This window comes from Anas acuta, unplaced genomic scaffold (assembly GCF_963932015.1).
Source record: "Anas acuta unplaced genomic scaffold, bAnaAcu1.1 SCAFFOLD_372, whole genome shotgun sequence".
NCBI classification, from domain to species: Eukaryota; Metazoa; Chordata; class Aves; order Anseriformes; family Anatidae; genus Anas; species Anas acuta.
In genome coordinates, this window is record NW_027076014.1 from 1 (window position 1) to 27,631 (window position 27,631).

The following is a 27,631-nucleotide window of genomic DNA, read 5'->3' on the forward strand; positions in this document are numbered from 1 at the left end:
CACCTCAGGCTCCCCCAACCCCATTTTTGGGATGTTTAAACCCCCCCCAACCCCCCCGATAAAAAAATTAAGACCTGGAGTCGGAGGACGACCCCTCGCCCTGCGCCTTTTCGGGGCACGGCCGCGCCTGCCTGCAGAACAACACCGAGTGCCGGGCCGCTGGGAGGGCCCCAACGGGGGCATCACCAATTTCGACAACTTCTTCTTCGCCATGCTCACCGTCTTCCAGTGCATCACCATGGAAGGCTGGACCGACGTCCTTTATTGGGTGAGTTTTGGGGTTTTTTTTTTTGGGTGGGATCCCAAAATTTGCCGCCCCGCCCCAAAAATATCCCCTGTTATGTGGGTGGACCCCGCTGCCATCCTTTGGCGTCCCCCGAGGGTTTTTTTTTTGGTTTCTCGCCCCGAATTTCCCCCAAAAGCGTCAGCTCAGCCCCTCAGTGGGGTCACCCCGAATTCCACCCGCCCAAATTTCCCCTAAATTCACCCCAAATCTCCCCCTCCACACCAGATGCAGGACGCCATGGGCCACGAGCTGCCCTGGATTTACTTCGTCAGCCTCGTCATCTTCGGCTCCTTCTTTGTCCTCAACTTGGTCCTGGGGTGCTGAGCGGGTGCGTAAGCTCTTAGCATGTTCTTAGCATGTTCTTAGCGTGTCGGGGCGTGTGCCACACGTGTCCCCCCCCCTCAGGGAGTTCTCCAAGGAGCGTGAAAAGGCCAAAGCCCGCGGAGACTTCCAGAAGCTGCGGGAGAAGCAGCAGCTGGAGGAGGACCTGCGGGGCTACATGGACTGGATCACGCAGGCCGAGGACCTCGAGGGGGACGAGGACGAGCACGAGAAGCACCGTGCGTTGTGTTTTTTTTTGGGGGGGGCTCGTAGGGACACCCCCACCCCCTGAACCCCAAATCCTGCAGGTCTGACCGCCGAGGAGCTGATGGGGAAGAGGAAACCTCGCCTCAAGTGGCTGCGGCACGCCAGCCACTCCACCGACACCCACGGTAACACCCCCCAAAAAAAAATTGGGGTCCCCCCCACCCTTTTTTTCCCCAGCTGGGGGGTCTCCAGCCCCCCCCTGACTTTATGTCCCCCCCCCCAATCTCCAGCCAGCCTCCCCGGCAGCGAGACGACGTCGGTCAACACCGAGACGGCCGGCGAGGAGGAGGCGCAGCCCAACGCCTGCGACCGCTGCCTGTGAGCACCAAAAAGGGGCCCCCGGGACCCCCCCCCGACCTCCAGCTTCTTATAATCCCCCCCCAGGACCCCCAAAACTGATCCTAGGCCCCCCCAACTCCTTATAGATCCCCCCCATGACCCCAAAACTGATCCTAGAACCCCCCCAACTCCTTATAGATCCTCCCTGGACCCCAAAACTGACCTTTGGACTCCCTCCAGCTCCTTATAGATCCCCCCCACACCCTAAAACTGACATTTAGACCCCCCCAACTCCTTATAGATCCCCCCCGGACCCCAAAACTGACCCTGGGACCCCTGATGAAACCATCTGAGATACCCCAAGGGACCCTCAAAGCCTCCCCCGGGACCCCAAAACTGATCCTGGGACCCCCCCCCAACTCCTCATAGATTCCCCCCACGACCCCAAAACTGATCCTAGAACCCCCCCAACTCCTTATAGTTTCCCCCCGGACCCCAAAACTGATCCTGGGACCCCTGATGAAACCATCTGAGATACCCCAAGGGACCCTCAAAGCCTCCCCCGGGACCCCAAAATCCTCCCCCACAACCCCCTGGGACCCCCGTTATGTTCTCTGTGATCTCCTGTGCCCGCCCCAAACCCTGTTTTTGGGATAACTCGATGCTTTTTTAATTAATTTATTTATTCCTTCCTCCTCCCCAGGGGCAAAATTACCAAGACGAAATTCTGGTGAGCGAGGAAACGGGGACGGGGAGGCCCCCGGCACCACCCTGCTTCCCCTGTGTCCCCCTAAATCCTTTCTATCCCCCAAAATCTCATCTCCCCCCCCAAAAAAACGCCCCCCAAGGCGTCGCCTGCGCCGCATGAACCGCGTTTTGCGCCGGCGCTGCCGCGGGGCGGTGAAATCGGTGTCCTTCTACTGGACGGTGCTGCTCCTCGTCTTCCTCAACACCCTCACCATCGCCTCCGAGCACCACGGGCAGCCCCCTTGGCTCACCGAGACGCAAGGCGAGCGGGGCGGGGGGGTCCCGAAACCCCCTTTCCCATCCCCCATGGGGTTTTTTGGGTGCGATTCGCTGGGTTTTGGGTCCCTCCAGCCTACGCCAACAAGGCGCTGCTCTCGCTGTTCGCCGCCGAGATGGTGCTGAAGCTCTACGCCCTGGGGCCCTCGTGTTACTTCGCCAGCTTCTTCAACCGCTTCGACTGCTTCGTGGTGTGCGGCGGCGTGCTGGAGACGGCGCTGGTGGAGCGCGGCGCCATGGAGCCCCTGGGCATCTCCGTGCTGCGCTGCGTGCGCCTGCTGAGGGTCTTCAAGGTCACCAGGTGGGGGTTTGGGGACACCCGGGGGATCGGGGGCAACGCAGGGGTGTTGGGGACACCAGGGGTGGTGGAGAGGCACTCGACGGTGCCCCAAAGGGTCTCGTTGGTGGCATGGGGACGATAGAAAGGGTGTTGGGGACACTGGGGTGGCGTAAAGACACTTGAGAGTGCCCCAAAGTGTCTCTTTGGTGGCATGGGGATGACAAACAGGGTGTTGGGGACATCAGGAGGTGATACAGAGCCACCTCTTGCATCTATAAAGTGCCTCGTTGGTGGCATGGGGGTGGCAGTTGGGGTGTTGGGGACACCAGTGGTGACGTAAAGACACTCAACAGTGCCCCAAAGTGTCTCTTTGGTGGCATGGGGACGATAGAAAGGGTGTTGGGGACACCGGGGGTGGTGTAGGGACACTCGGCAGTGCCCCAAAGGGTCTCTTTGGTGGCATGGGGACGATACAAAGGGTGTTGGGGACACCGGGGGTGGCGTAAAGACACTCGTCAAACCCCCAAAATGTTTCTTTGGTGGCACAGGGATGACAAACAGGGTGTTGGGGACACTGGGGGTGGTGTAGGGACATTTGGCAGTGCCCCAAAGGGGCTCTTTGGTGGTATGGGGATGATAGAAAGGGTGCTGGGGACACCGGGGGTGGCGTAAAGACACTCAATAGCCCCCCAAAGTGTCTTTTTGGTGGCACGGGGACAATACAAAGGGTGTTGGGGACACCGGGGGTGGTGTAGGGACACTCGGCAGTGCCCCAAAGTGTCTCGTTGGTGGCATGGGGACGATAGAAAGGGTGTTGGGGACATCAGGAGGTGACACAGAGCCACTTCTCGCAGCCATAGAGTGCCTCGTTGGTGGCATGGGGGTGGCAGACGGGGTGTTGGGGACACTGGGGGTGACACAGAGCCACTCGTCAGCCCCCCAAAATGTCCCTTTGGTGGCACGGGGATGACACAGTGATGGGGACAGTGTGGTGACAGGGTGCTGGGGACATCAGGGGGTGACACAGCCACCTCTTACCTCCACGAATTATTCGGTGGCGCGGTGACGTGACGGTGACAGCGACACCACAGTGACAGGGACACCGCCGGGTGACACCCAGCTGGGCTTACCGCTAGTAGGGACACCCAGAGGAGCCCACCCCAGTTCTCCCAGTAAGCCCAGTTCCCCCCAGGCACTGGGCGTCGCTGAGCAACCTGGTGGGCTCGCTGCTGAACTCGATGAAGTCCATCGCCTCGCTGCTGCTGCTGCTCTTCCTCTTCATCATCATCTTCGCCCTGCTGGGGATGCAGCTCTTCGGCGGCCGCTTCAGCTTCGACGAGACGCAGACCAAGCGCAGCACCTTCGACACCTTCCCCCAGGCGCTGCTCACCGTCTTCCAGGTGCCCTAAAATTATGGGGGGACCCCAAAAGCAGGAGGGGAGGCCCTAAAAGCACGAGGGGGAGCCCCAAAATTGTGGAGGAGAACCCAAAAGTGTAAGGGGGAACTTCAAAGATGTGGAGGGGATCCCTAAGTCATGAAGGGAAACCCCAAAACCATTGGGGGAGAGACCCCAAAACTATGGGGGGACCCCAAAACTAGTAGGGGAAGCCCATAAGACAGAGGGAAGACCCCAAAAGCACAAGGGGGAGCCCTAAAATCGTGGGGGGGTCCCAAAAAACATGGGGGAGAATCCAAAAGCATAAGGGGAAACCTCAAAGATGTGGAGGGGATACCCAAGTCATGAAGGGAAACCCCAAAACCATTGGGGGAGAGACCCCAAAACTACAGGGAGACCCCAAAACCATGAGGGGAGACCCCAAAAGCAGGAGGGGGAGCCCCAAAATCGTGAGGGGGTCCCAAAAATGTGGGGGAGAATCCAAAAACATAAGGGGAAACCTCAAAGATGTGGCGGGGATACGCAAGTCATGAAGGGAGACCCCAAAATTATGGGGGGACCCCAAAACCATTGGGGAGAGACCCCAAAACCATGAGGGGGAACCCCAAAAGCACGAGGGGGAGCCCCAAAATCGTGGGGGGGTCCCAGAAAACGGGGAGAATCCCAAAGCATAAGGGGAAACCTCAAAGGTGTGGAGGGGATCCCCAAGTCATGAAGGAAGACCCCAAAACTATGGCGGGACCCCAAAACCATGAAGGGAGACCCCAAAAACATTAGGGGAGAGACCCCAAAACCATGAAGGGAGACCCCAAAACCATTGGGGGAGAGACCCCAAAACCATGAAGGGAGACCCCCAAAATATGAGGGGGGTTTCAAAACCGTGGGGGGGACCCCAAAGCCATCTGGGGGATCCTAAAAACATGGAGAAGGACCCCAAAACTATGGGGAGCCCCAAAATATGGCAGGGGATCCCCCCCCATTGCATTCCCGTGGGGACCTGCATCCTTCCACCCTGGATCAGGAAGGACTGGGAGGTGGCGGTGTGTGAGGAGGGGGTGTACTGGGAGCACTGGGATGGACTGGGAGGGGGGTGCTAAAGTTTTGGGGTCCCCCCACCTCCCTTTTTCCCCCAGATCCTGACGGGGGAGGACTGGAACGCGGTGATGTACGACGGGATCATGGCTTACGGCGGCCCCGTCTTCCCCGGGATGCTCGTCTGCATCTACTTCGTCATCCTCTTCATCTGCGGGAACTGTGCGTGGGCACTGGGAGCACTGGGAGCACTGGGAGGGACTGGGAAGGGGGTGCCGAGGAACTGGGAGGGGCTGGGAATGGTCCTGGGGAGCTGGCACAGGAGGCAACAAGTAGGGAATGGGAACCAGAAAACGTGGGGATATGGAAGGGGGCTGGAAACCCACACTGGGAGGGTACTGGGGGGATACTGGGAGGATACTGGGAGCACTGGTTAACCCCTTCCTCGCCGCAGACATCCTCCTCAACGTCTTCCTGGCCATCGCGGTCGATAACCTGGCGGACGGCGACAACATCAACTCGGGGGCCGAGGGCAAGAAGTGAGCCTGGGGGGGGACAGACGGACACAGTGGGGGACAGACGGACACGGGGGGGGGACAGATGGACATGGGGGGGTGACAGGGGACAGACGGACACGGGGGGGGGACAGACGGACACAGGGGGGGAGGGGGGCACCTGGCTGAGCCCCTCTGTTTGTCCCCCCCCCCCCCCCCTCCAGGGACAAGGCTGGGGAGGCAGAAGCCATCGCGGGGAGCCAGGACGTGAGCGTGAAGGTGAGTGGGTGTGCACGGCCTGACACGCGTGTACACACCCCAACATGCGTGTGCATAGCCCTCACATGCCCCAACATGCATGTGCACACCCCTCACATGCCCCAACACACGTGTGCATGCCCCTGACATGCCACAACACGTGTGTGCACACCCCTGACATGCCTCAACATGCGTGTGCACACCCCTCACATGCCCCAACACGTGTGTGCAGTCCTCACATGCCTCACCATGTTTGTGCACAGCCCTCACACGCGTGTACACAACCCTCACATACCCCAACACGCGTGTGCACACCCCTCAATGCCCCAACGTGCATGTGCACACCCCTCACACACGTGCACGCCCCTCACACGCCCCAACACGCGTGTGCACACGCCCACATGCATGTGCACGCCCCTCACATGCCCCAAAACACGTGTGCACACCCCTGACATGCCCCAACATGTGTGCATAGCCCTCACATGCGTGTGCACACCCCTCACACGCCCCAACATGCATGTGCACACCCCTCACATGCCCCAAAACACGTGTGCACACCCCTCACATGCCACGACACGCATGTGCACGCCCCTGACATGCCCCAACACGTGTGTGCACGCCTCTTGCACACTCAGCCTCTTTCTCCCCCCCCCCAGGTTGAAGGGGAGCAGCAGGAGGAGGAGGAGGAAGAGGAGGGGAGCGAGGAAGGTGAGGCCCCCACCCCAGTCCCCTGGGGGGGCAACGGAGCCCCCCCCCCCCAACACCGGGGTCCCCCCACAGGTGACGAGGCCGGGGGGGAGCGTGACAGCCTGGGGGGGGCACGGCTGGAGAGCCTGGAGGAGCCCCCCAAAAACAAGGTGGCGCCGATCCCCGAGGGCAGCGCCTTCTTCCTGCTGGGCAGCACCAACCCGTGAGGCTGGGGGCAACTGGGAGCACTGGGGCAAACTGGGAGGGTGGCTAAAGGAACTGGGAAGGGGCGGGGGGACAGATAGGGGGGGTGGGAGTACTGAGATTGGGGGTGTAAATGAGTAACTGGGGGGAGTGGAAGGGTAAACTGGGGGAACTGGGAGTATTGGGACTGGGGATGCAAAGTGGGGGACTGGAAATGGGGATGTAAACTGGGAGCACTGGGACAGGAGGGCTGGGGATGCTGGGGGCACTGGGACTGGGAGCACTGGAGGAGAGGGGAGTGATTCCTTGTGGAGACAGGGGATGCTGTGGGAGAAGCTGGAGGGAACTGGGACTAACTGGGCCAGACTGGGAGCACTGGGGGAAGGTGTCCCGAATGATGGGCTGAACTGGGAGGAACTGGGAGCACTGGGAGGTGCTGACGTGTGCTCGGTGCAGGCTGCGGGTGCGGTGCCACGCCCTGATCCACCACCACATCTTCACCAACCTCATCCTCGTCTTCATCATCCTCAGCAGCGTCTCGCTGGCCGCCGAGGACCCCGTGCGAGCCCACTCGCCCCGCAACCACGTGGGATACTGGGCAGACTGGGAGGGAACTGGGAGGAGCTGGGAGGAACTGGGAAAACGGAGCGGGTTGGGGGGAACGGGGGGCTCCGTCACCCTATGGCTGTGTGGGACCCAGGTGAAGGGGGTGGGGGGAGAAATGGGGGGACTGGGGGGGATTTGGGGGGATTTTGGGGGGTCCCCGGGGGTATTTGGGGTGGGGGTGCTGGGGGGGGGTCACCCCGTTTTCCCCCCTCCCCCCCCCCCACAGATCCTGGGCTATTTCGACTACGCCTTCACCTCCATCTTCACCGTGGAGATCCTGCTCAAGGTATTGGGGGGGAGTGGTTTTTTTTGGGGGGATTCTGGGGGTTTTGGGGGTCCCTGGGGTTTTTTTGGGGGGGGTCCCAGTCCTCACGGCCCCCCCCCCCTCACCTCAGATGACCGCTTTCGGCGCCTTCCTGCACAAGGGCTCCTTCTGCCGCAACTGGTTCAACCTCCTGGACCTGCTGGTGGTCGGCGTCTCCCTCGTCTCTTTCGGCATCCAGTGAGCACTGGGGGGGAACTGGGAGGGATACTGGGAGCACTGGGAGCGCCCCTAGGGGACACCGGTGTCCCCCGGCAGCTCCAGCGCCATCTCGGTGGTGAAGATCCTGCGGGTGCTGCGCGTGCTGCGGCCCCTGCGAGCCATCAACCGCGCCAAGGGGCTGAAGGTACGGTACTGGGAGGGACTGGGAAGCACTGGGAGGGACTGGGAAGCACTGGGAGGGGGGGAGCACACCCTTACTGGGGCAACTGGGAGCACTGGGATCCCCAGCGGGCGGTGGGGGGGTGTGCTGGGGGTGGTGGGATGTGGTGGCGTGCTGGTGGGACTGGGAGCAGGGGTGTCCCCGTGTCCTGGTGTCCCCAAGACCCGTGTCAAGCTGTCCCGGTGTCCCCAACACCCCCGTCACGCTGTCCCCATGTCCCCAACACCTGTGTCAGGCTGTCCCCGTGTCCCCAACACCCCCGTCATGCTGTCCCCAACGCCCCGGTGTCCCCAACACCCCCATCACACTGTCCCCAACACCCCGCTGTCCCCAACACCCCCGTTATGCTGTCCCCGTGTCCCCAACACCCTCATCACGCTGTCCCCATGTCCCCAACACCCGTGTCAGGCTGTCCCCATGTCCCCAACACCCTGCTGTCCCCAACACCCCTGTCAAGCTGTCCCCGTGTCCCCAACACCCCCATCACGCTGTCCCCAACACACTGCTGTCCCCAACACCCCCGTCACGCTGTCCCCAACGCCCCGGTGTCCCCAACACCCCCGTCACGCTGTCCCCGTGTCCCCAACACCCCCGTCACGCTGTCCCCAACACCCCTGTCACACTGTCCCCAACACCCCCATCACGCTGTCCCCAACGCCCGGGTGTCCCCAACACCCCCGTCACGCTGTCCCCAACACCCCCGTCACGCTGTCCCCGTGTCCCCAACACCCCCGTCACACTGTCCCCGTGTCCCCCCCCTAGCACGTGGTGCAGTGCGTCTTCGTGGCCATCCGCACCATCGGCAACATCATGATCGTCACCACGCTGCTGCAGTTCATGTTCGCCTGCATCGGGGTGCAGCTCTTCAAGGTGGGGACCCCCCCCAGAGGGGCTGCGACCCCCCCAAAAAGGTTGGGGACCCCCCAAAGGGGCTGGGACCCCCCCACTAAGGGGTCAGGACCCCCCTGAGGGGCTGGGGACCCCCTCCCGGTCCCCTCTGACCCCCGTTTCCCCCAGGGCAAGTTCTACAGCTGCACCGACGAGGCCAAGCACACGCCTGGGGAGTGCAAGTGGGTCCTGGTCCCCCCCCCAACGGCCCTGAGTGTGAGTGTGAGTGTGAGTGTGAGTGGAGGCTGAGTGTGAGTGCAGGCTGTAAGTGTGCAGTGTGAACTGTGAGTACAGCTGGAGTGTGAGTGGAGGGAGTGAATGCAGTGTGAGCATGGATGGAGTGTGTGTTGAGTGTGAGCGTGAGCTGAGTGCTGTGTGAGTGCTGAGTGTGTGCTGAGTGTGAGTGCATGCTGAGTGCTGAGTGTGAGCATGTGCTCTGAGTGCATGCTGAGTGTGTGTGCTGAGTGTGAGTGCGTGCTGAGTGTGGGCACGAGCTGAGTGTGTGCTGAGTGTGAGTGCTGAGTGTGAGCGTGTGCTGAGCATGTGCTGAGTGTGAGCTGAGTAAGTACAGGCTGTGAGCATGTGCTGAGTGTGGGCGTGTGCTGAGTGTGAGCTGAGTGTGTGTGCTGAGTGTGAGCGTGTGCTGTGTGAGCATGAACTGAGTGAGTGTGTGCTGAGAGAGTGCTGAGTGTGAGCTGAGTGTGAGTGCAGGCTGTGAGCCCATGCTGAGTGTGAGCTGAGTGTGTGTGCTGAGTGTGAGCATGAACTGAGTGAGTGTGTGCTGAGAGAGTGCTGAGTGTGAGCGGAGTGTGAGTGCAGGCTGTGAGTGTGAGCTGAGTGTGTGTGCTGAGTGTGAGCGCATGCTGAGTGTGTGCTGAGAGAGTGCTGAGTGTGAGCGTGTGCTGAGTGTGAGTGCAGGCTGTGAGCGTGTGCTGAGTGAGTGTGTGCTGAGTGTGAGCGTGTGCTGAGTGTGAGCTGAGTGTGAGTGCAGGCTGTGAGCGTGTGCTGAGTGTGAGTGCATGCTGAGTGCTGAGTGTGGGTGTGTGCTGAGTGCGGAGTGTGAGTGCAGGCTGTGAGCGTGTGCTGAGTGAGTGTGTGCTGAGTGTGAGTGCATGCTGAGTGTGTATGCTGAGTGTGTGTGCTGAGTGCTGAGTGTGTGTGCTGAGTGTGAGCTGAGTGTGAGTGTGAGCTGAGTGAGTGTGTGCTGAGAGAGTGCTGAGTGTAAGCGTGTGCTGAGTGTGAGCTGAGTGTGAGTGTGAGCTGAGTGTGTTATCACCCCAATGCATGCACACGTTGCATGACCGCAGCGTGCTCGTTGTGCAAGCCGTGTGCCCACCCATGGACCCCTGCACACCCCCTCCACCATCCACCGGGCACATTCCCACTGCGAGAGGCTGGGGACGTCCCCCCCCTCCCCGCGGTGTCCCCCCCACCCCACGGTGTCCCCCCCACCCCGCGGTGTCCCCCCCCTTGCAGGGGCACCTTCCTGGTGTACAAGGACGGGGACGTGTCGCACCCCTCGGTGCGGGAGCGCCTGTGGCACAACAGCGACTTCAACTTCGACAACGTGCTGGCGGGGATGATGGCGCTCTTCACCGTCTCCACCTTCGAGGGGTGGCCCGCGTGAGTGTCCCCCCCCCCGGAGGGTGCTGGCACCCCAAAAGGGTGCTGACACCCCAATGTGCCCCCCCATAGGGTGCTGACACCCCAACCTGTGTCTTTAGGGTGCTGACACCCCAATGTGTCCCCCCATTGGGTGCTGACACCCCAATGTGCCCCCCCCAGTAGGGCGCTGACACTCCAATGTACCCCCCCCAATAGGGTGCTGACACCCCAACCTGCACCTTTAGGGCACCAACACCCCAATGTAACCCCCCCATAGGGTGCTGACACCCCAATGTGCCCCCCCATAGGGTGCTGACACCCCAACCTGCGCCTTTAGGGCACCAACACCCCACTGTACCCCACCCCCAATAGGGCGCTGACACCCCAGCACCTATAGGGCCCTGTTGCCCCCCCCAAAAACCCCTTTTGGGCCCTGCTGTCCCCCCAAAAAAACCCTTTTGTGCCCCCCCCAGGCTGCTGTACAAGGCCATCGACGCCAACGCGGAGGACCAGGGCCCCATCTACAACTACCGGGTGGAGATCTCCATCTTCTTCATCGTCTACATCATCGTCATCGCCTTCTTCATGATGAACATCTTCGTCGGCTTCGTCATCATCACCTTCCGCGCCCAGGGCGAGAGCGAGTACCGCAACTGCGAGCTGGACAAGAACCAGGTGCGTGAGGACCCCCCCCTTTAATCTTTCTGCCACCCTCCCCGTGGTGTCGGTGGGTGTATTTTTGTGCCCCCCCCCTTTTGGCAGAGGCAGTGCGTGGAGTACGCGCTGAAGGCGCAGCCGCTGCGGCGTTACATCCCCAAGAACCGCAGCCAGTACCGGGTCTGGGCCATGGTCAACTCCACGGCCTTCGAGTACATCATGTTCGTCCTCATCCTCCTCAACACCATCGCCTTGGCCGTGCAGGTTGGTTGGGGGGGTCTCAGGGGGATGTTTTGGGGTTGTTGGGGGGGTGTTAAGGGAGTATGGGGGTGGTTAAAGCATGCCAGGGGGTAGTTGGAGTGTTCGGGGGGGGGTTAAATGGGCTGGGGGTCACTGAGGGATGTTCCGGGGCAGTTAACGAACCCCTGGGGGCAGTTATTGTACCCCTGGGGGCAGTTTTGTACCTCTGGGTGCAGTTAATGAACCCCTAAGGGCAGTTAATGAACCCCTGGGGGCAGTTAATGCACTGCTGGGGGCAGTTATTGTACCCCTATGGGCAGTTATTGCACCCCTGGGGGCAGTTATTGTACCCCTGGGGGCAGTTATTGTACCCCTGGGGGCAGTTAATGCGCCCCTGGGGGCAGTTAATGCACTGCTGGGGCAGTTATCGTACCTCTGGGGGCAGTTAATGCACCCCTGGGGGCAGTTAATGAACCCCTGGGGGCAGTTATTTTACTTCTGGAGGCAGCTAATGAACCCCTGAGGGCAATTAATGTACCTCTGGGGGCAGTTAATGCACCCCTGGGGGGGAGTTAGGAGGAATGGGGGGCAGTAAAATGGCCCAAGGGGTCTGTAAGGGACAACAGAGGGGTGATCGGGGGCCTTAGGGACAGTTGAAGCACCCCTGGGGGGCAGATAGGGACTCTGGGGGGCTTTAAAATGACACGGGGGGGCAGTTACGGACCCTACAGGGGCAATTAGCACCCCAGGGGGGGCAATTAAAGCAACCTGGGGGGTTGTTAAAGCACCCCGGGGTGTCAATTAGGTGTTCTGAGGGTGCATTTAGTGAGCTGGGAGGAGCATTTAGGGGTTGGGGGGGTGTTTAGGGCTGCAGGGGGGGCAGTTAGGGCTGCAGGGGGGCAGTTAGGGCTGCAGGGGGGGCAATTAAAGTGCCCCCCCCCAGCACTACGAGCAGTCGAAGCCGTTCAACTACGTGATGGACCTGCTCAACATGGTGTTCACCGGGCTCTTCACCGTGGAGATGCTGCTCAAGATCATCGCCTTCAAGCCCCGGGTAGGCTCAGGAGAGGGGTACCATAAATTGGGGGGGGTCTCACGGTGTGGGGGGGTCATTTTTGGGGTGCCCCCCCCCTAATTATCTTCCCCCCCCCATCCAGCACTATTTCTGCGACGCCTGGAATACCTTCGACGCCCTCATCGTGGTGGGCAGCGTGGTGGACATCGCGGTCACCGAGGTCAACGTGAGTCGCCCCCACCTCTTCTTTACGGGGTGGGGGGGTCCCCAAAATTTCTGGGGGGGGGTCCAATGGTGTTCGGGACCCCCCCCACGTGTCCGTGTCCTCGCGTCCATCTCCATCCATCCGTCTGTCCACCATTTCCATCCATCACCCGTGCCGTGCGTGCCTGCAACAGAACGGGGGGCACGTCGGTGAGGTAGGGGGCGTCCGTCCCCCCCCCAGATATGAGGGGGGGGGGATTTGGGGAGTGGGGGGGCTTCGGGGGGGGGTCTCCTCACCCCCTGGTGCCCCCCCCCTCAACCCCCTGGCAGAGCTCGGAGGACAGCTCCCGCATCTCCATCACCTTCTTCCGCCTCTTCCGCGTCATGCGCTTGGTGAAGCTGCTGTCCAAGGGCGAGGGCATCCGCACGTTGCTCTGGACCTTCGTCAAATCCTTCCAGGTTTGGGACACTGGGGGGGGGGGACACACGGGGACAAAACGGGGGGGGGGGGGGGACACGGGACACCAAGGAGCCCCCCCCGTGTTGTTCCCTACCCCCCAGGCGCTGCCCTACGTCGCCCTGCTCATCGCCATGATCTTCTTCATCTACGCCGTCATCGGCATGCAGGTGAGGGGGGTGTGCAAGGGTGGGGGGGGGTCTTTAGGGACCCCCCCAGTGTCACCACGTCCCCCCCTTTCGTGTCCCCAAGACTTTCGGGAAGGTGGCGCTGCAGGACGGGACCCAAATCAACCGCAACAACAACTTCCAGACCTTCCCCCAGGCCGTGCTGCTGCTCTTCAGGTGGGTCCCTTATGGGGTCCCCTATAGGGTGCCCCTGGGGGGTCACTGCACGGGGCCTGAAGGGTCCTAATGGTGTCTGGGGACCGCTGTAGGGTCACTGAGAGTCTTTGTAGGGTCCCCATAAAGTCCTTATAGGATCCATGGGGCTCTGTGGGGAGTCCCTACAAGGTCCCTATGGGGTCTGTGCGTCCCTGCGGGTTTGCTATGGGGGCTCCTATGGGGTCCGTGAGTCCCTGAGGGTTATTTCGGGCCCTGTAGGGTCTCCACCACCTCCCTGTGGGGTCTGTGGGTGACCCCAGACCACTTATAGGGGCGTTTTGGTGGGGTAGGGGTTATGGGGTGGGGGTCCGGAGGGGCCCTATAGGCGCCAGACACGGGTGCGTGGGGTGCAGGTGCGCCACGGGGGAGGCGTGGCAGGAGATCATGCTGGCCAGCCTGCCCGGCAAGCGCTGCGACCCCGAATCGGACGCGGGACCCGGCGAGGAATTCACCTGCGGCAGCAACTTCGCCATCGTCTACTTCATCAGCTTCTTCATGCTCTGCGCCTTCCTGGTGAGCCCCACGGCGCTGCCCCACGGCGCTGCCCCACGGCGCTGCCCCACGGCGCGGCGCTGCCCCCCCCCAAAACACCACGCAGCTCCGGTGCGACACCCCCCAGCCCTATAGCAAGAACTGCACGCTGCGGAAAGAAACCCCATAACCAGCCCCATAGCCAGCCCCATAGTGAGCCCCTCAGCCCCATAGCGAGCCCCCCCAGCCCCATAGCGAGCTCCTCAGCCCTACAGCGAGCCCCCCAGCCCCATAGCGAGCCCCCCAGCCCCATAGCGAGCTCCTCAGCCCCATAGCGAGCTCCTCAGCCCCATAGCGAGCCCCCCAGCCCCATAGCGAGCCCCCCTCCCCAGATCATCAACCTCTTTGTGGCCGTCATCATGGACAACTTCGACTACCTGACGCGCGACTGGTCCATCCTCGGCCCCCACCACCTCGACGAGTTCAAGCGGGTCTGGTCCGAGTACGACCCCGCCGCCAGGTCTGGCACCGTCACTGCGACCCCCCCCAATCATCGTGACCCCCCCCCATCGCTGTCACCCCCCCCAGTTGTCATTGTCACCCCCCCAAACCCCACCGCAGGGGTCGCATCAAGCACCTGGACGTGGTGACGCTGCTGCGCCGGATCCAGCCCCCGCTGGGTTTTGGGAAGCTCTGCCCCCACCGCGTGGCCTGCAAGGTGCTTGGGTGCACCGCGGGGGGGGCCGGGGGGGTCACCCCTGCTCCCCCCCACCCCATTTACCCATTATCTGTCCCCCCCCCCGCAGCGCCTGGTGGCCATGAACATGCCCCTCAATTCGGACGGCACCGTGACCTTCAACGCCACGCTCTTCGCCCTCGTCCGCACCTCCCTCAAGATCAAGACGGAAGGTTTGGGGTGGGGGGGGTGACACTAAATGGGGTGTGTGGGGGGGGTGACAGGAAGGTGGGGACACCCCCTTCCTATTCCCTGCTGTCCTGCGTGTCCCCCCCCCCAAAAAAAAAGGGAACCTGGACGTGGCCAACAAGGAGCTGCGGGCCGTCATCAAGAAGATCTGGAAGAGAACCAAGCCCAAGCTGCTGGACGAGGTCATCCCCCCGCCGGAGGGTGAGCGCCCCCCCCCCCCGAATTTGGGGACACTTTTAGGGTTGGGGGGGGACACCCTGATGGCCTTGACCCCCTCCCCGTGTCTGTGTCCCCCCCCACGCAGAGGAGGAGGTGACGGTGGGGAAGTTCTACGCCACCTTCCTGATCCAGGATTATTTCCGCAAGTTCCGCCGCCGCAAGGAGCGGGGGATGCTCGGCCCCAGCGCCGGCCCCAGCAACGAGCGCGCGCTGCAGGTGGGTTGGGACCCCCCCGACCCCAAAAAATAACAGGGTGGGGGGCTCTGTGGTGCCCCCCCCCTTTATTTTTGCCCCTCCCCAGGCCGGGCTGCAGACCCTACAGGCGCTGGGTCCCGAAATGCGGCGGGCGCTGAGCTGTGACCTGGAGGGGGACGAAGGCCCCGGGGCCACCGAGGAGGAGCATTTGTCCTATGCCGTAAGCCCCGCCCCTAATTGTCACGCCCTATTAGGCCACGCCCACATCGGCCACACCCTCATAGGCCACGCCCACCCCTCTATCTGCCCGCAGCCCCCCGAGACCCTTTATGGCTCGGCCCCCAGCCCCCCCGGGCTGGAGGAGTCCCCAAAAGCCGCCAGCCCCGAACACACCGAGGGGGAGGACCCCGCGCCCCTGCCCCACCTCGGAAGCCATCGCCATGGGGGCAGGTAGGGGGGCACCCTAAAAAAAGGGGGGGGGTCCTTAATGGGGTGAGGGCACCCTAAAGGGGTTGGGGGCAGCCTAAAGGGGTCTGGAACACCCTAAAGGGGAGGGGGGCAACCTGGGGGGGGGGGAGGGCACCCTAAAGGGGTTGGGAGCACCTTAAAGGGGTCTGGAACACCCTAAAGGGTAGGGGGGCGACCTAGGGGGGTAGGGGGGCACCCTAAAGGGGTTGGGAGCACCCTGAAAGGGAGTGGGGGCACCCTAAAGGGTAGGGGGCAACCTAGAGGGGTAGGGGGGCACCCTAAAGGGGTTGGGAGCACCCTGAAAGGGAGTGGGGATACCCTAAAGGGTAGGGGGCAACCTAGAGGGGTAGGGGGGCACCCTAAAGGGGTATGGGGGGGACACCCTAAAGGGGTTGGGGGCACCCTGAAAGGCTGTAGGGGTACCCTAAGGGGTTGGGAGCACCCTAAAGGGGCGGAGGGCACCCTAAGAGGTGAGGGAGCACCCTAAGGGGCGGGTGTGGGACACTGGGGGCACCGTGCCCCCCCCATGAGGGGAAAGGGGGGCCAAACCCCACACCCCCCAAACCCCCCCCCATATGCAGGCGGCGCTCGGATGGGGGCGCCGGCCCCCACCCCACTGTTGGGGGGCAGGAGGAGCCGGCGCCCCCCGAGGACGGGGAGGAGCAGGGGGACGGCAGCCGAGAGGACGACAGCGAGGGCCCGGCCCCCCGCCACCGCTGGGCTGGGGACAGGTACGGGGTGGGGGGGGGCAACAGGTCCTATAACCCCCCCGCCACCCCCTTAACGCCTTCTCGTCCCCCTCCCCAGGCGGCTGGGACCCTCGGCCATCCCCCACTGGGCTGGGGGGGCCGCGAGGGGGGGCTCGCTGCCGCTGCCCCCCCGCCACTTCGCCCTGCACAACGGGGCGCCGCTGGAGGGGCAGCAGCTGAAGAGGCGCCGGCTCCTGCCCCCCACCCCTGCAGGTAGGGGGGCTGGGGAGCCCCCCCCACTTTGAAATACACACGGGGGGGGCTTTGGGGAAAGGGGGGGCTTGGGGAAAGGGGGGGTACTCACTGAGCCCCCCCCCCCCAAGGCCGGAAGCCCTCCTTCACCATCCAGTGCCTGCGGCGCCAGGGGAGCTGCGAGGACGAGCCCATCCCCGGCACCTACAACCCCTCGGGCCCCCCCGGCCCCCCCAGGCCGCAGGTACCGCGTGTGACACGCGTGTGACACGCGTGTCACCTCCATATGTGTGTGCCCCCCCCCCTTAAATACCGTTTGTCCTCCCCCCACAGGGCTACGGCAGCTCCGAAACCTGGCGCACGGGGGGCTCCTCGCACGCCTGGGCCGCCGCCCCCCCCCGCGGCCACGTCCTCTACGCGCCCCTCATCCTGGTGGAAGGGGGGGGCGCAGCGGGGGGGGCCGGCGGCAGCCTCCCCCCCCTCTCCCGGTGGATTTTAGGGGAACGCGGCCCCCAGGGCCCCCTCCGCTTGCCGCTGGGCCGTGGATCCGCCGACAGCCTCGTGGAGGCCGTGAGTTTGCCCCCTCCTTGTCCTCCTCGCGTCCCCCCTGCCTCGTTAAATTTAAATGAGGAATTTAACGAGGAATTCCTCATTAAATCCTGCCATGGAGAGGAATTCAATAATTCAACGAGGAATTCCTTGTTAAAAACTGCCACAGACAGGAATTTAATGAGGAATTCAATGGGGAATTCCTCATTAAATCCTGGCATGGGCAGGAATTCAATGGGGAATTCCTCGTTAAATCCTGCTGTGGAGAATTCAATGAGAAATTCCTCATTAAATCCTGCTGTAGAGAGGAATTCAATGAGGAATTTCTTGTTAAATCCTGCCATGGAGAGGAATTCGAGGAATTCAAGGAGGAATTCCTCATTAAATCCTGGCATGGGCAGGAATTCAATGAGGATTCCTCGTTAAGTCCTGCCATGGAGAGGAATTCAGCAAGGAATTCCTCGTTAAATCCTGCCGTGGAGAGAAATTTAACGAGGAATTCCTCATTAAATCCTGCCTTGGAGAGGAATTCAATAATTCAACGAGGAATTCCTTGTTAAAAACTGCCACGGACAGGAATTTAACGAGGAATTCAACGAGGAATTCCTCATTAAATCCTGCCATGGAGAGGAATTCGAGGAATTCAATGAGGAATTCCTCGTTAAATCCTGCCGTGGAGAGGAATTTAATGAGGAATTCCTCGTTAAGTCCTGCCATGGACAGGAATTCAACGAGGAATTAAACGGGGAATTCCTCGTTAAATCCTGCTGTGGACAGGAATTTAACAAGGAATTTAATGAGGAATTCCTCATTAAATCCCGCCGTGGAGAGGAATTTGAGGAATTCAAGGAGGAATTCCTCGTTAAATCCTGCCATGGAGAAGAATTCAATGAGGAATTCAGTGAGGAATTCCTCATTAAATCCTGGCATGGGCAGGAATTTAATGAGGAATTCCTCGTTAAATCCTGCTGTGGAGAGGAATTAAACGAGGAATTTAATGAGGAATTCCTAATTAAATCCTGCCGTGGAGAAGAATTCAACGAGAAATTCCTCATTAAATCCAACTGTGGAGAGAAATTCAGCGAGGAATTCCTTGTTAAATCCTGCTGTGGACAGGAATTTAACAAGGAACTTAATGAGGATTTCCTCCTTAAATTCTGCTGTGGAGAGGAATTCAACGAGGAATTCCTCATTAAATCCTGCTGTGAATAAGAATTTAATGAGGAATTCAACGAGGAATTCAACAGGGACCCCCCCCTAAAAAATAAACACATCCTAACCCTAGGTACTCATCTCGGAGGGGCTGGGCTTGTTCGCCCGCGACCCCAAATTCGTGGCGGTGGCCAAACGGGAGATCGCCGACGCCTGCGAGCTGACGATGGACGAGATGGAGAGCGCCGCCGCCGACCTCCTCACGCGCCGCCGCCGCCCCACGCCGCCCGGCCCCGTCTACAGCGACGAGGAACCGCTGCGGCCGCACGCCGAGGAGGAGCTGGCCGACGAGATGGCTTGCGTGGGGGGGCCCTAAATTGGCTGGGGGGGCCCTAAATTTACAGGGGGGGGGCCCTAAGGTGTTGGGAGGGGGTTAAGGGGGGAGTGGAGAGGGTGGGGGTATGGTAAAAGTGAGGGTTGGTTCAAAAATTGGGGGGGTATCATGGAAAGATACCAAAAAGTACACCAAAAGATGAGGCCAATTCAAAAATGGGGGGGGTGAAAAAGGGGGGGAGCTCATAAATGGGGGGGAATCTGAAGAAATGGGGGGTGTGGCAAAAATTAATGGGATTTTAAAAATGAGGGTGTATGGGGGGTATCGTGGAAAGAGGGGGGGTATGGCAAAAGATAAGGTCAATTAAAAAATGTGGGGGGTGTGGGGAAAAAGGGGGGAGCTCATAAATTGGGGGGGAAGCTGAAGAAACGGGGGTGTATGGCAAAAATTAATGGGATTTTAAAAATGAGGGTGTATGGGGGGGGGGCCTAAGGTGTTGGGAAGGGGTTAAGGGGGGGAGTGGAGAGGGTGGGGGGGATGGTAAAAGTGAGGGTGTTGGTTCAAAAATTTGGGGGTATCGTGGAAAGGGGGGGGGGTATGGCAAAAGATGAGGCCAATTAAAAAATGGGGGGGGTGTGGGGGAAAAAGGGGGGAGCTCATGAATTGGGGGGAATCTGAAGAAAGGGGGGGGTATGGCAAAAATTAAATGGGATTTTAAAATGAGGGGTGTATGAGGGGGGGCCCTAAGGTGTTGGGAGGGGGATTAAGGGGGGAGTGGAGAGGGTGGGGGTATGGTAAAAGTGAGGGTTGGTTCAAAAATTTGGGGGGTGTTGTGGAAAGAGGGGGGGGTATGGTAAAAGATGAGGTCAATTAAAAAATGGAGGGGGTGTGGGGAAAAAGGGGGGGAGCTCATAAATTGGGGGGGAATCTGAAGAAACGTGGGTGTGGCAAAAATTAATGGGGTTTTAAAAATGAGGGTGTATGGGGGGGGGCCCTAAGGTGTTGGGAGGGGGTTAAGGGGGGAATGGAGGGGGTGGGGGTATGGTAAAAGTGAGGGTTGGTTCAAAAATTTGGGGGTGTTGTGGAAAGAGGGGGGGGTATGGCAAAAGATGAGGTCAATTAAAAAATGGGGGGGGTGTGGGGAAAAAGGGGGGAGCTCATAAATTGGGGGGGGAAGCTGAAGAAAAAGAGGGGGTATGGCAAAAATTAATGGGATTTTAGAAATGAGGGGTGGATCTGGCAAGGGTGGGGTATGAGAAAAATAAGGTTTGTTTTAAAAAAGGGGGGGGGATAAAGGAATGAGGGGGCATGGCAAAAAAAAAGGGGGGTACCTCATAAAGGGGTGTTTCTGTAATTTTAAGAAATTCTATAATTTTAAGAAATTATAGAAAAGAGGTGTTTTAACTGAAAAAACAAAAACAAAAAAACAAACAAAAAAAAAACAACAAAAACAAAACAAAACAAAACAAAAAAAACACCACAAGGGTTTTACCTCAGATTTTTTTAAACTAGAGAACGGGGGGGGTTATCGCAGAGAAAAAAAAAGGGTTTTATCTTAAAAATGAGGCGGTTTTACCTCAGAAAACGTAGAGTTTTACACGAAAAAATGTTTTTTTTTAACCTCAGTTGTTGTTTCGTCTCATTAAAGAGAAGTTTTACCTCAGAAAATGGGGGGAGGCTACCCCAAAAAGGGAGGTTAGCCCCAGGAATGAGGGGTTGGGGTGGTGTTAACCTCAAAAAAAAGTCATTTTACCTCACGAGGGCGAATTTTTACCTCAAGAACCAAAGGTTTTACCTCAGAAACGGGGAGTTTTACCTCAGGAAACGGCGGCGGGGCGCCTCAGGGAGGGTTAACCTCAAAAAAAGGGAAGGTTTACCTCAGAAAAGTGTTGCTCTACCTCAGAAACGTTTTTTAAACCTCGGAAAGGGGCTTTTTACCCTCAGAAGAGGAGATTTTACCTCAAAAAAGAGAATTTTACCTCAGAAACGACGCCTTTCCCCACACGAAGCCGCCGCGCGGGCCACCGCCGCCTCGCGCCACCACCTCCACCTGCCCCTCGCCCCGCCCTCGCTGCGCTCCCATTGCGGAGCGGCGCTAATTGGCAGGAGCCTCCACCCAATGGGGAAGCTCCTGCGCCCCCGGCGCCCTCCGCGCATGCGCAGTGCTCATTTCAAGCCAGCCGCCGTGAGGTGAGGACGTGCACAGCCCCCCCTCCCGCCCCCCCCCCCCCCCATAAACCAGCCTCGTTTTTTAGCCTCCAAAGTTTAATAATAATAAAAAAAAATCATAATACAATAAAATAAGGCCCCCCGGCCCCCCCCCCCGCTACAAAGAGCCCGAGACCGGTAGTGTCGGCGAGGGGGCGGGGGGGGCCCAGAAGCCGCCCCCCCCACCTCTTTTCCCCCCCCCCTTCCCCGCAACCCCCCCCCCAGTCCCCCAATTCCTATAAAAAACCCGGCGCGAGGAGGGGGGGGGCAAAGGGGGGGGGGGGGCTGGGCCCTGCTGTGCTGGTTGTGCCCCCCCCCCCGGAGCTGAGAGGGGTGGGGGGGGGGTCCCGGGGGGGTCCCGAGCCCCCTTTTTTCTGTGTTTCCTCCCCCCCCCCCCCGAACAATACAAAAGAAATCAACTCAAATAATTACAGCGCGGGGCAGGGGGGGGGCCGCTCCGGGTGTGTGTGGGGGGGCACAATGGGGTTTGTTTTTGTGGTTTTTTTTTTTGGGGTGGGGGGGGCACGGCCTCCTGGTGTCCCCCCCCCCCCCATATTCTCCCCCCTGCTGCCTTCAGGCGCATCCCATCCGAGGTGGGGGCTCCGCGTCACGAGGCCTGGGGGGGGGGGGGGCACACTCATGTAGTGTGTGTCCCCCCCCCCCCCAAATACACCCCAAAATCCCCTAAGGACCCCCCCCGTACCCCAAAACCCTTTAATGACCCCCCCCCCCCCAATGAAAGGGGCATCCCTGAAATTCCCCCGTGACCCCCAAATTCCCCTTGCCCCCCCCCATGATAGTGGGGGTCTCCTCTTCCCCCCCCCCCCAAATAACATCCCCCCCAAATACACCCAAAAATCCCCTAAGGACCCCCCCATACCCCCAAAACCCTTTAAGGACCCCCCCCCAATGAAAGGGGCATCCCTGATATCCCCCCCGTGAACCCCCAAATTCCCATTGCCCCCCCCCCATTATAATGGGGGTCTCCTCCTCCCCCCTGAAATAAATCCCCCACATATGCCCCCCCCCCCCATTAAATTATCCCTGATTCCCCCCCATTAAATTATTTCTGATTCTCTCCCCCCCCCCCATGTTCTGGGAGCCCCCTCCCCACCTTACCTCCAAACTCCTTAGGACCCCCCCCCAAAAATATTGGGGTCCCCCACCCCAAAAATCCCCCCAGGACCCCCCCATTTAATCACAATGCCCCCCCCCGCATATTAGGGCCCCCTCCCCATTCCCCCCATAGCCCCCTAGGGACCCCCCCCCCAATTAATTAACCCCCCAATTAATTAATTACAACCCCCCCCCCCAAAAAAAAATAATGGGGTCACTCACCCCCGTGGCGTGGGGGCCGGGCGGGGGGGCTGTCCCGGGGGGGGGCCCCCCCTTCAGGCCCCCCCCTGCTCCTCTTTGGCTCCAGCTCCTCCTGGCCAGGGGGGGGGCATCGCCCCCCGCTCCCCCCCGGCGCTTGCGGCGTCTTTCGGGTCCCGACCCCGACCCCCGTGCCCCCCCGCCGCTCCGCCTGCTCCAGCTGGGGGGGGGGGGGGGGGAAATAGGGTTATAATTTGTGCCCCCCCCATAAAGATTTAGGGGGAGGTGGGGGGATTTGGGGGCTCAAAATGGAGGGGGAGGGGGAATAAGGGGGGGATTTGGGGTCACTGAGGGTTTTGGGGTCATTTTGAGGATGGGGGGGGATAAGGAATGGGTTTGGGGTCCCCAAGAAAATTTTGGGCCCCCCCCCTTGAGGAAGAGGGGGAGTAAGGAATGGGATTTGGGGTCACCGAGGGTTTTGGGGTCATCTTGAGGAAGGGGGGGGATAAGGAGTGGTTTTGGGGTCCCCAAGGAAATTTCTGGTGTGATTTGGGGTTATTGAGGGCTTGGGGTGTCTGGGGGGGATTTTGGGGGTACCCGGGGGGATTTTAGGGTTCCCGTACCTCAAGGAGGAGGTGGAAGAGGCCGAGGGGGGTGGGATTTGGGGTTTCTGGGGTGATTTTGGGTTATTGAGGGCTTGGGGCATCTGGAGGAGTTTTGGGGTACGCGGGGGGTATTTTGGGTTTCCCGTACCTCGAGGAGGAGGTGGAAGAGGCCAAGGGGGGGCGGGCTTTTGGGGTTTCTAGGGTGATTTGGGGTTATTGGGGGCTTGGGGAGTCTGGAGGAGTTTTGGGGTACCCCGGGGGGGATTTTGGGGTGTCTGGGGGGGGGATTTCGGGGGTTCCTGTACCTCGAGGAGGAGGCGGGCTTTTGGGATTTCTGGAGTGATTTGGGTTTCTGGGATGATTTGGGGTTATTGAGGGCTTGGAGTGTCTGGAGGAGTTCTGGGGCATCTGAAGGAGTTTTGGGGTACCCGGGGGGGGATTTTGGGGTTCCCATACCTTGAGAAGGAAGAGGCTGAGGGGGGGTGGGCTTTTGGGGTTTCTGGAGGAGTTTTGGGGCATCTGGGGGAGTTCTGGAGTGTCTGGGGGAGTTTTGGGGTACCTGGGGGGGATTTTGGGGTGTCTGGGGAGCATTTTGGGGGTTCCCATACCTCAAGGAGTAGGGCCGAGGGGGAGCAAACTTTTGGGGTTTCTGGGGGTGATTTGGGGTTATTGGGAATGGGTGTCTGGAGGAGTTTTGGGGCATCTGGGGGAGTTTTGGGGAGTCTGGGGGGGATTTTGGGGGCGTCTGGGGGAGTTTTGGCGGTACCTGGGGGGGATTTTGGGGTTCCCCAGTACCTCGAGGAGGGAGGCGGGCTTTTTGGGATTTCTGGAGTGATTTGGGGTTTCTGGGATGATTTGGGGTTATTGAGGGCTTGGAGTGTCTGGAGGAGTTCTGGGACATCTGGAGGAGTTTTGGGGTACCCAGGGGGGGATTTTGGGGTACACGGGGGGGATTTTGGGATCCCGTACCTCAAGGAGGAGGCGGGCTTTTGGGGTTTCTGGGATGATTTTGGGGTTATTGAGGACTTGGGGCGTCTGGAGGAGTTCTGGGGCATCTGGGGACTTTTGGGTACCCGGGGGCAATTTTGGGGTTCCCGTACCTCGAGGAGGAGGCGGAAGAGGCCGTAGGGGGGGCGGTGCGGGGCGGCCTGCAGCAGGCGCCAGATGCTCTGGGCCTCGTCCAGGGTCACCTCCAGGAGGTCGCCCTCCATCATCCAGGCTCCTCCAGCGGCCTGCCGCGCGCGCCCTCGGCCAGCTCCAGCACCGGGCCTGCAAGCCGGGGGCAGCGCCGCGCTCAGCGCCTCCAGCTCTGCGGGGGGGGGGACAAGGTAAAACTGGGGGGGGCGGCCCGAGAATTTAGGGGACACCCCGAGAACATGGGGGCAACCCCAAGAAGCCTGGGGGCCACCCCAAGAACGTTATGGGGCCACCACGAGGACGTTAGGGACCACCACAAGGACATTGGGACCGACCCCAAGAGTGTTGGGGACCACCCTAAGGACGTCAGGGACCACCCCGAGAAGGTTCTGGGCCATTGATGGGCCACCACGAGGACGTTAGGGACCACCACAGGAATGTTTGGGGCTACCCCTGAGAACGTTGGGGACACCCCGAGAACATTAGGGACAACCACAGGAATGTTTGGGGCTACCCCCAAGGACGTCGGTGGCCACAATTAGGACATGGGGGACACCCCAAGAATGTTGGGGACCACCCTGAGGACGTTAGGGGCCACCCTGAGAACGTTATGGGCCACCACGAGGATGTTAGGGACCACCACAGGAATGAAAATTCTTGGGGCCACCCCAAGAATTTTGGGGAACCACCATTAGGATATGAGGGACACCCAAAGAATGTTGGGGACCACCCTAGCAATGTTGGGGGTCACCCCAAGGACATTGGGGACCAAGATTAGGACATGGGAGATACCCCAAGAATGTTGGGGACCACCCTGAGGACATCAGGGGCCACCACAGGACATAGGGGGTCACCCTGAGAAGGTTCTGGGCCACCACGAGGACGTTAGGGACCACCACAGGAATGTTTGGGGCCACCCCGAGAACATTGGGGACCACGATTAGGACATGGGGGGCACCCCGAGAACATAGGGGACACCCTGAGAATGTAGGGTACACCCCAAGAATCCTGGGGGCCACCCCGAGAAGGTTATGGGCCACCACGAGGACGTTAGGGACCACCACAGGAATGTTTGGGGCTACCCCAAGGACGCTTTGGGGCCACAATTAGGACGTGGGGGACACCCCAAGAATGTCGGGGACCACCCCTAAGGACATCAGGGGCCACCCCAAAAGTATTGGGGGGTCACCACGAGGACTTGGGGGCCACCCCGGGATGTTTTGGGGCACCACAAGAACTTGGGGGACCCTCCAAGGACATTGGGGGCCACCCCAAGGACACCGTGTCACGAGGGGGGGGCCACGAGGATATGGGGCCGCCATGAGAACAATGGGGCCACCAGTTAGGGAAAGGAACGGGGGTGATTTGGGGGGGGTCCCAGGCCTCATGGGTGCTTCCATGGGATCCTTTGGGATCCCACAGATCCCCTGGGATCCCCTACAGCCCCCCCCCAAATTGTCCCCCCACTCACCCGAGGGCAGGGGGCCGTTCTTCTCCGGGCTGGGGGCGTCACCATTCTCCACCGAGACCTTGGGGGGGGGGGACAAAAAGTGTCAGGGAAAGGGGTGTTGTGCACCCAAAAAGCTCGCAGCCGCCCCCAAAAACCCCACAACCGCCCCCAAAGCTGCCCAAAAGCCCCTCCCCACCACCCCAAAGGGTCCCCTACTGCCCCTAAAAGCCCCCCACCCCAAAACCACCTCCACACCTCCCCAGAAGCCCCCCTAGCTGCCCCAAAAGCCCCCCACCACCCACCCCAAAGGACCCCCAGCTGCCCCAAAAGCCCCTCCCCACCACCCCAAAGGGTCCCCCACTGCCCCTAAAAGCCTGTCACCCCCAAAACTACCTCCACATCTCCACAAAAGCCACCCCCCACCACCCCAAAGGGTCCCCCCCCACTGCCCCTAAAAAGCCCCCCAGGCACCCCAAAAAGCCCCCCTAGCTGCCCCAAAAGCCCCTCCCCCACCACCCCAAAAGCCCCCACCATGCCCCCAACAACCCCCCAAACCCCCCAACCCACCCCAAAATCCCCCTTTCCCCCCCCCAAAAATCCCACCTTGGGCTGCTCGTTTCGGCTGGCCTCCCTCAGCGCCCCGGCGCCGTCTCCGTGCAGCCGGTGGTGCCGCAGGGTCGCCAAACGCTCCAGGGGGGCGGCCAATTCGGGGGAGGCCAGGAGCTGGCGAGCCCGGTCCTGCCAAGTGATGGCCCGTTCCGTCAAGCACTGTAGGGCCTCTCCTTCGGGTAACCTCACCGGTAATTTTTGGAGGGCCACCAACAAAGCCAGGATGGTTTCCAACCGGGGTCGGCGCGAACGTTGGCAGAGCGGACATAAAAATTTGGCGTCCCACTCCCACCAAGGGACCGAAGGTTTTTGGGAGCCCAAACGGGGCCAAACGACGCAGGAGGCGTGAAACCAGTCCCGGCAGAGCTGGCACTGGAGCATGCCGGGGGTCGGGGGTTGGCCACAAACGCACGAAGGGGGGGCCAGGGCCGGGCGCGGGCGGCGCGGGTTTTTGGGAATTGGCGTGGCGCAGGCGCAGCATTCCCTCCTTCTCCCTTCTGCTCGCCCTCCTTGAACGCCACAATCTTAAAAAAGGGAAAAAAGGGGTGAAAATGAACCTGGGAAGAATTATGGGGTGCTTAGGGTCTCGTCCAGGCCCCTCACCCACGGCGCCGGGGTCGCGGAGATCCTGCGCCGACAACCCCAAACTTTCGGCGTCCAGCTTGTAGAGCCCCGGCTGCTCCTGCCGCCACTTGAGCCGCTTGCTGCTGTCGGAGCCAGCGTCGGCGCAGGGACACAGCACCTTTTGGGGGAAAAAATGAGGAAATCGGGATCGCGGCGAGGTCCCTAACCTTTTTTTTTTCGCCCTCGGGGGTGTTGTCGCCCAACCTCCAGCAGGGTGTAGCAGGAGTTTTTCTTGAGGAAGGTGCGCGAGGCTTTGTCTCGCCACGAGGTGCGCCGTCCCCACTTGCACCTCCAGCTGCCGCAGCTCCTCCAAACGCACCGGGAGGTCCCCGACCCACGGCCACCAAACCTTCCAAATCGTCCAGGCAGGGGTAGTGGTCTCCGTTCTGGGGGGGGAAATGTGATGAGCACCCCCCCAAGTGATAAAAAAAAGAGGGGAGGGGGTGACGGAGCCCACCTGGATCTCCTCCACGTCGGCGATCCAGGCGCGAGCTTTGGCCAGCGCCTCTTTGAGGGCTTGGATGTTGGGCAGCAGGGCGGGGATGTTTTCGGCTTCCTTGATGATGGCTGCCAGGGTGGCCGGGGGGGTGTTTTTGTCTGGGGGGGGGGTGGGAAATATGAGGAGGGGGTGAAAACCCCCGCCAAATCCCAAACCCAGATCCCAAACGTGGCTTTGCAGACCTCAGGAGTGGAGGCAGGTGAGCCCCAGACCCTTTAAATGCCCCCCCCCTAAGGGATGTGGGGAGGGTTCCCGGACACTTTAATCCCTAAAAAGGGCACAGGGACCCCCCCCCCCAGCCCCCTAATTGCCCCTCCCAAAAACTAAAAGCCCCCCTGGGGGTATGGGAGCCTTTAATTCCCTCTCCCAAAAGCTAAGGTCCCACCAGGGGATACCAGGACCCCATTAAGGGACACAGAGGCCCTCCCCCAGCCCCTTAACTCCCCTTCCCAAAACCCAAAACCCCCCTTGAAGGACACAGGGACCCCCCCCAGCCCCTTAACTCCCCCTCCCAAAACGCAAAGGCCCCCTCAAGGGACACAGGAACCCCCTCTCAAGGTATTTAGGGACCCCCCAGCCCTTAACTCCCCTCCCAAAACCCAAAAACCCCCTCGAGGGACACAGGACCCCCTTAAGGGACACAG

At 60.7% G+C, this 27,631-nt stretch overlaps 2 protein-coding genes across 2 annotated transcripts; one reads left to right on the forward strand and one right to left on the reverse strand.

Moving 5' to 3' along the window:
* Nucleotides 1–72: 72 nt before the first annotated feature.
* Nucleotides 73–18,603, forward strand: LOC137848839 (voltage-dependent L-type calcium channel subunit alpha-1F-like; the record flags this gene model as incomplete). The annotated part of the gene is given in 43 exon segments (XM_068668339.1): nt 73–150; nt 153–268; nt 512–618; nt 692–846; nt 916–999; nt 1,105–1,192; nt 1,857–1,883; nt 2,002–2,162; nt 2,252–2,477; nt 3,649–3,856; nt 4,987–5,107; nt 5,340–5,424; nt 5,604–5,658; nt 6,294–6,345; nt 6,418–6,547; nt 6,985–7,114; nt 7,361–7,420; nt 7,530–7,636; nt 7,715–7,802; nt 8,601–8,708; nt 8,856–8,908; nt 10,203–10,349; nt 10,805–11,006; nt 11,094–11,252; nt 12,172–12,282; nt 12,386–12,469; nt 12,642–12,662; nt 12,778–12,906; nt 13,009–13,074; nt 13,157–13,248; nt 13,641–13,800; nt 14,151–14,278; nt 14,380–14,476; nt 14,565–14,667; nt 14,783–14,884; nt 14,988–15,118; nt 15,204–15,317; nt 15,411–15,547; nt 16,147–16,296; nt 16,373–16,527; nt 16,638–16,750; nt 16,840–17,076; nt 18,341–18,603. Coding segments are annotated over 43 exon segments (5,120 nt in total), but the record flags the coding sequence as incomplete, so codon positions are not given.
* A 2,530-nt stretch (nt 18,604–21,133) lies between these two features.
* LOC137848840 (lysine-specific demethylase 5C-like) lies at nt 21,134–27,202 on the reverse strand. The gene is made up of 8 exons (XM_068668340.1): nt 26,946–27,202; nt 26,693–26,874; nt 26,469–26,606; nt 25,859–26,388; nt 25,277–25,334; nt 23,769–23,977; nt 22,088–22,283; nt 21,134–21,365 (listed from the first exon to the last, which is right to left on the reverse strand). Exons 4-8 carry the CDS (start codon nt 26,243–26,245, stop codon nt 21,178–21,180), a joined length of 1,038 nt encoding a protein of 345 aa, XP_068524441.1. The 5' UTR covers nt 26,246–26,388; nt 26,469–26,606; nt 26,693–26,874; nt 26,946–27,202; the 3' UTR covers nt 21,134–21,177.
* Between the last annotated feature and the right edge of the window lie 429 nt (nt 27,203–27,631).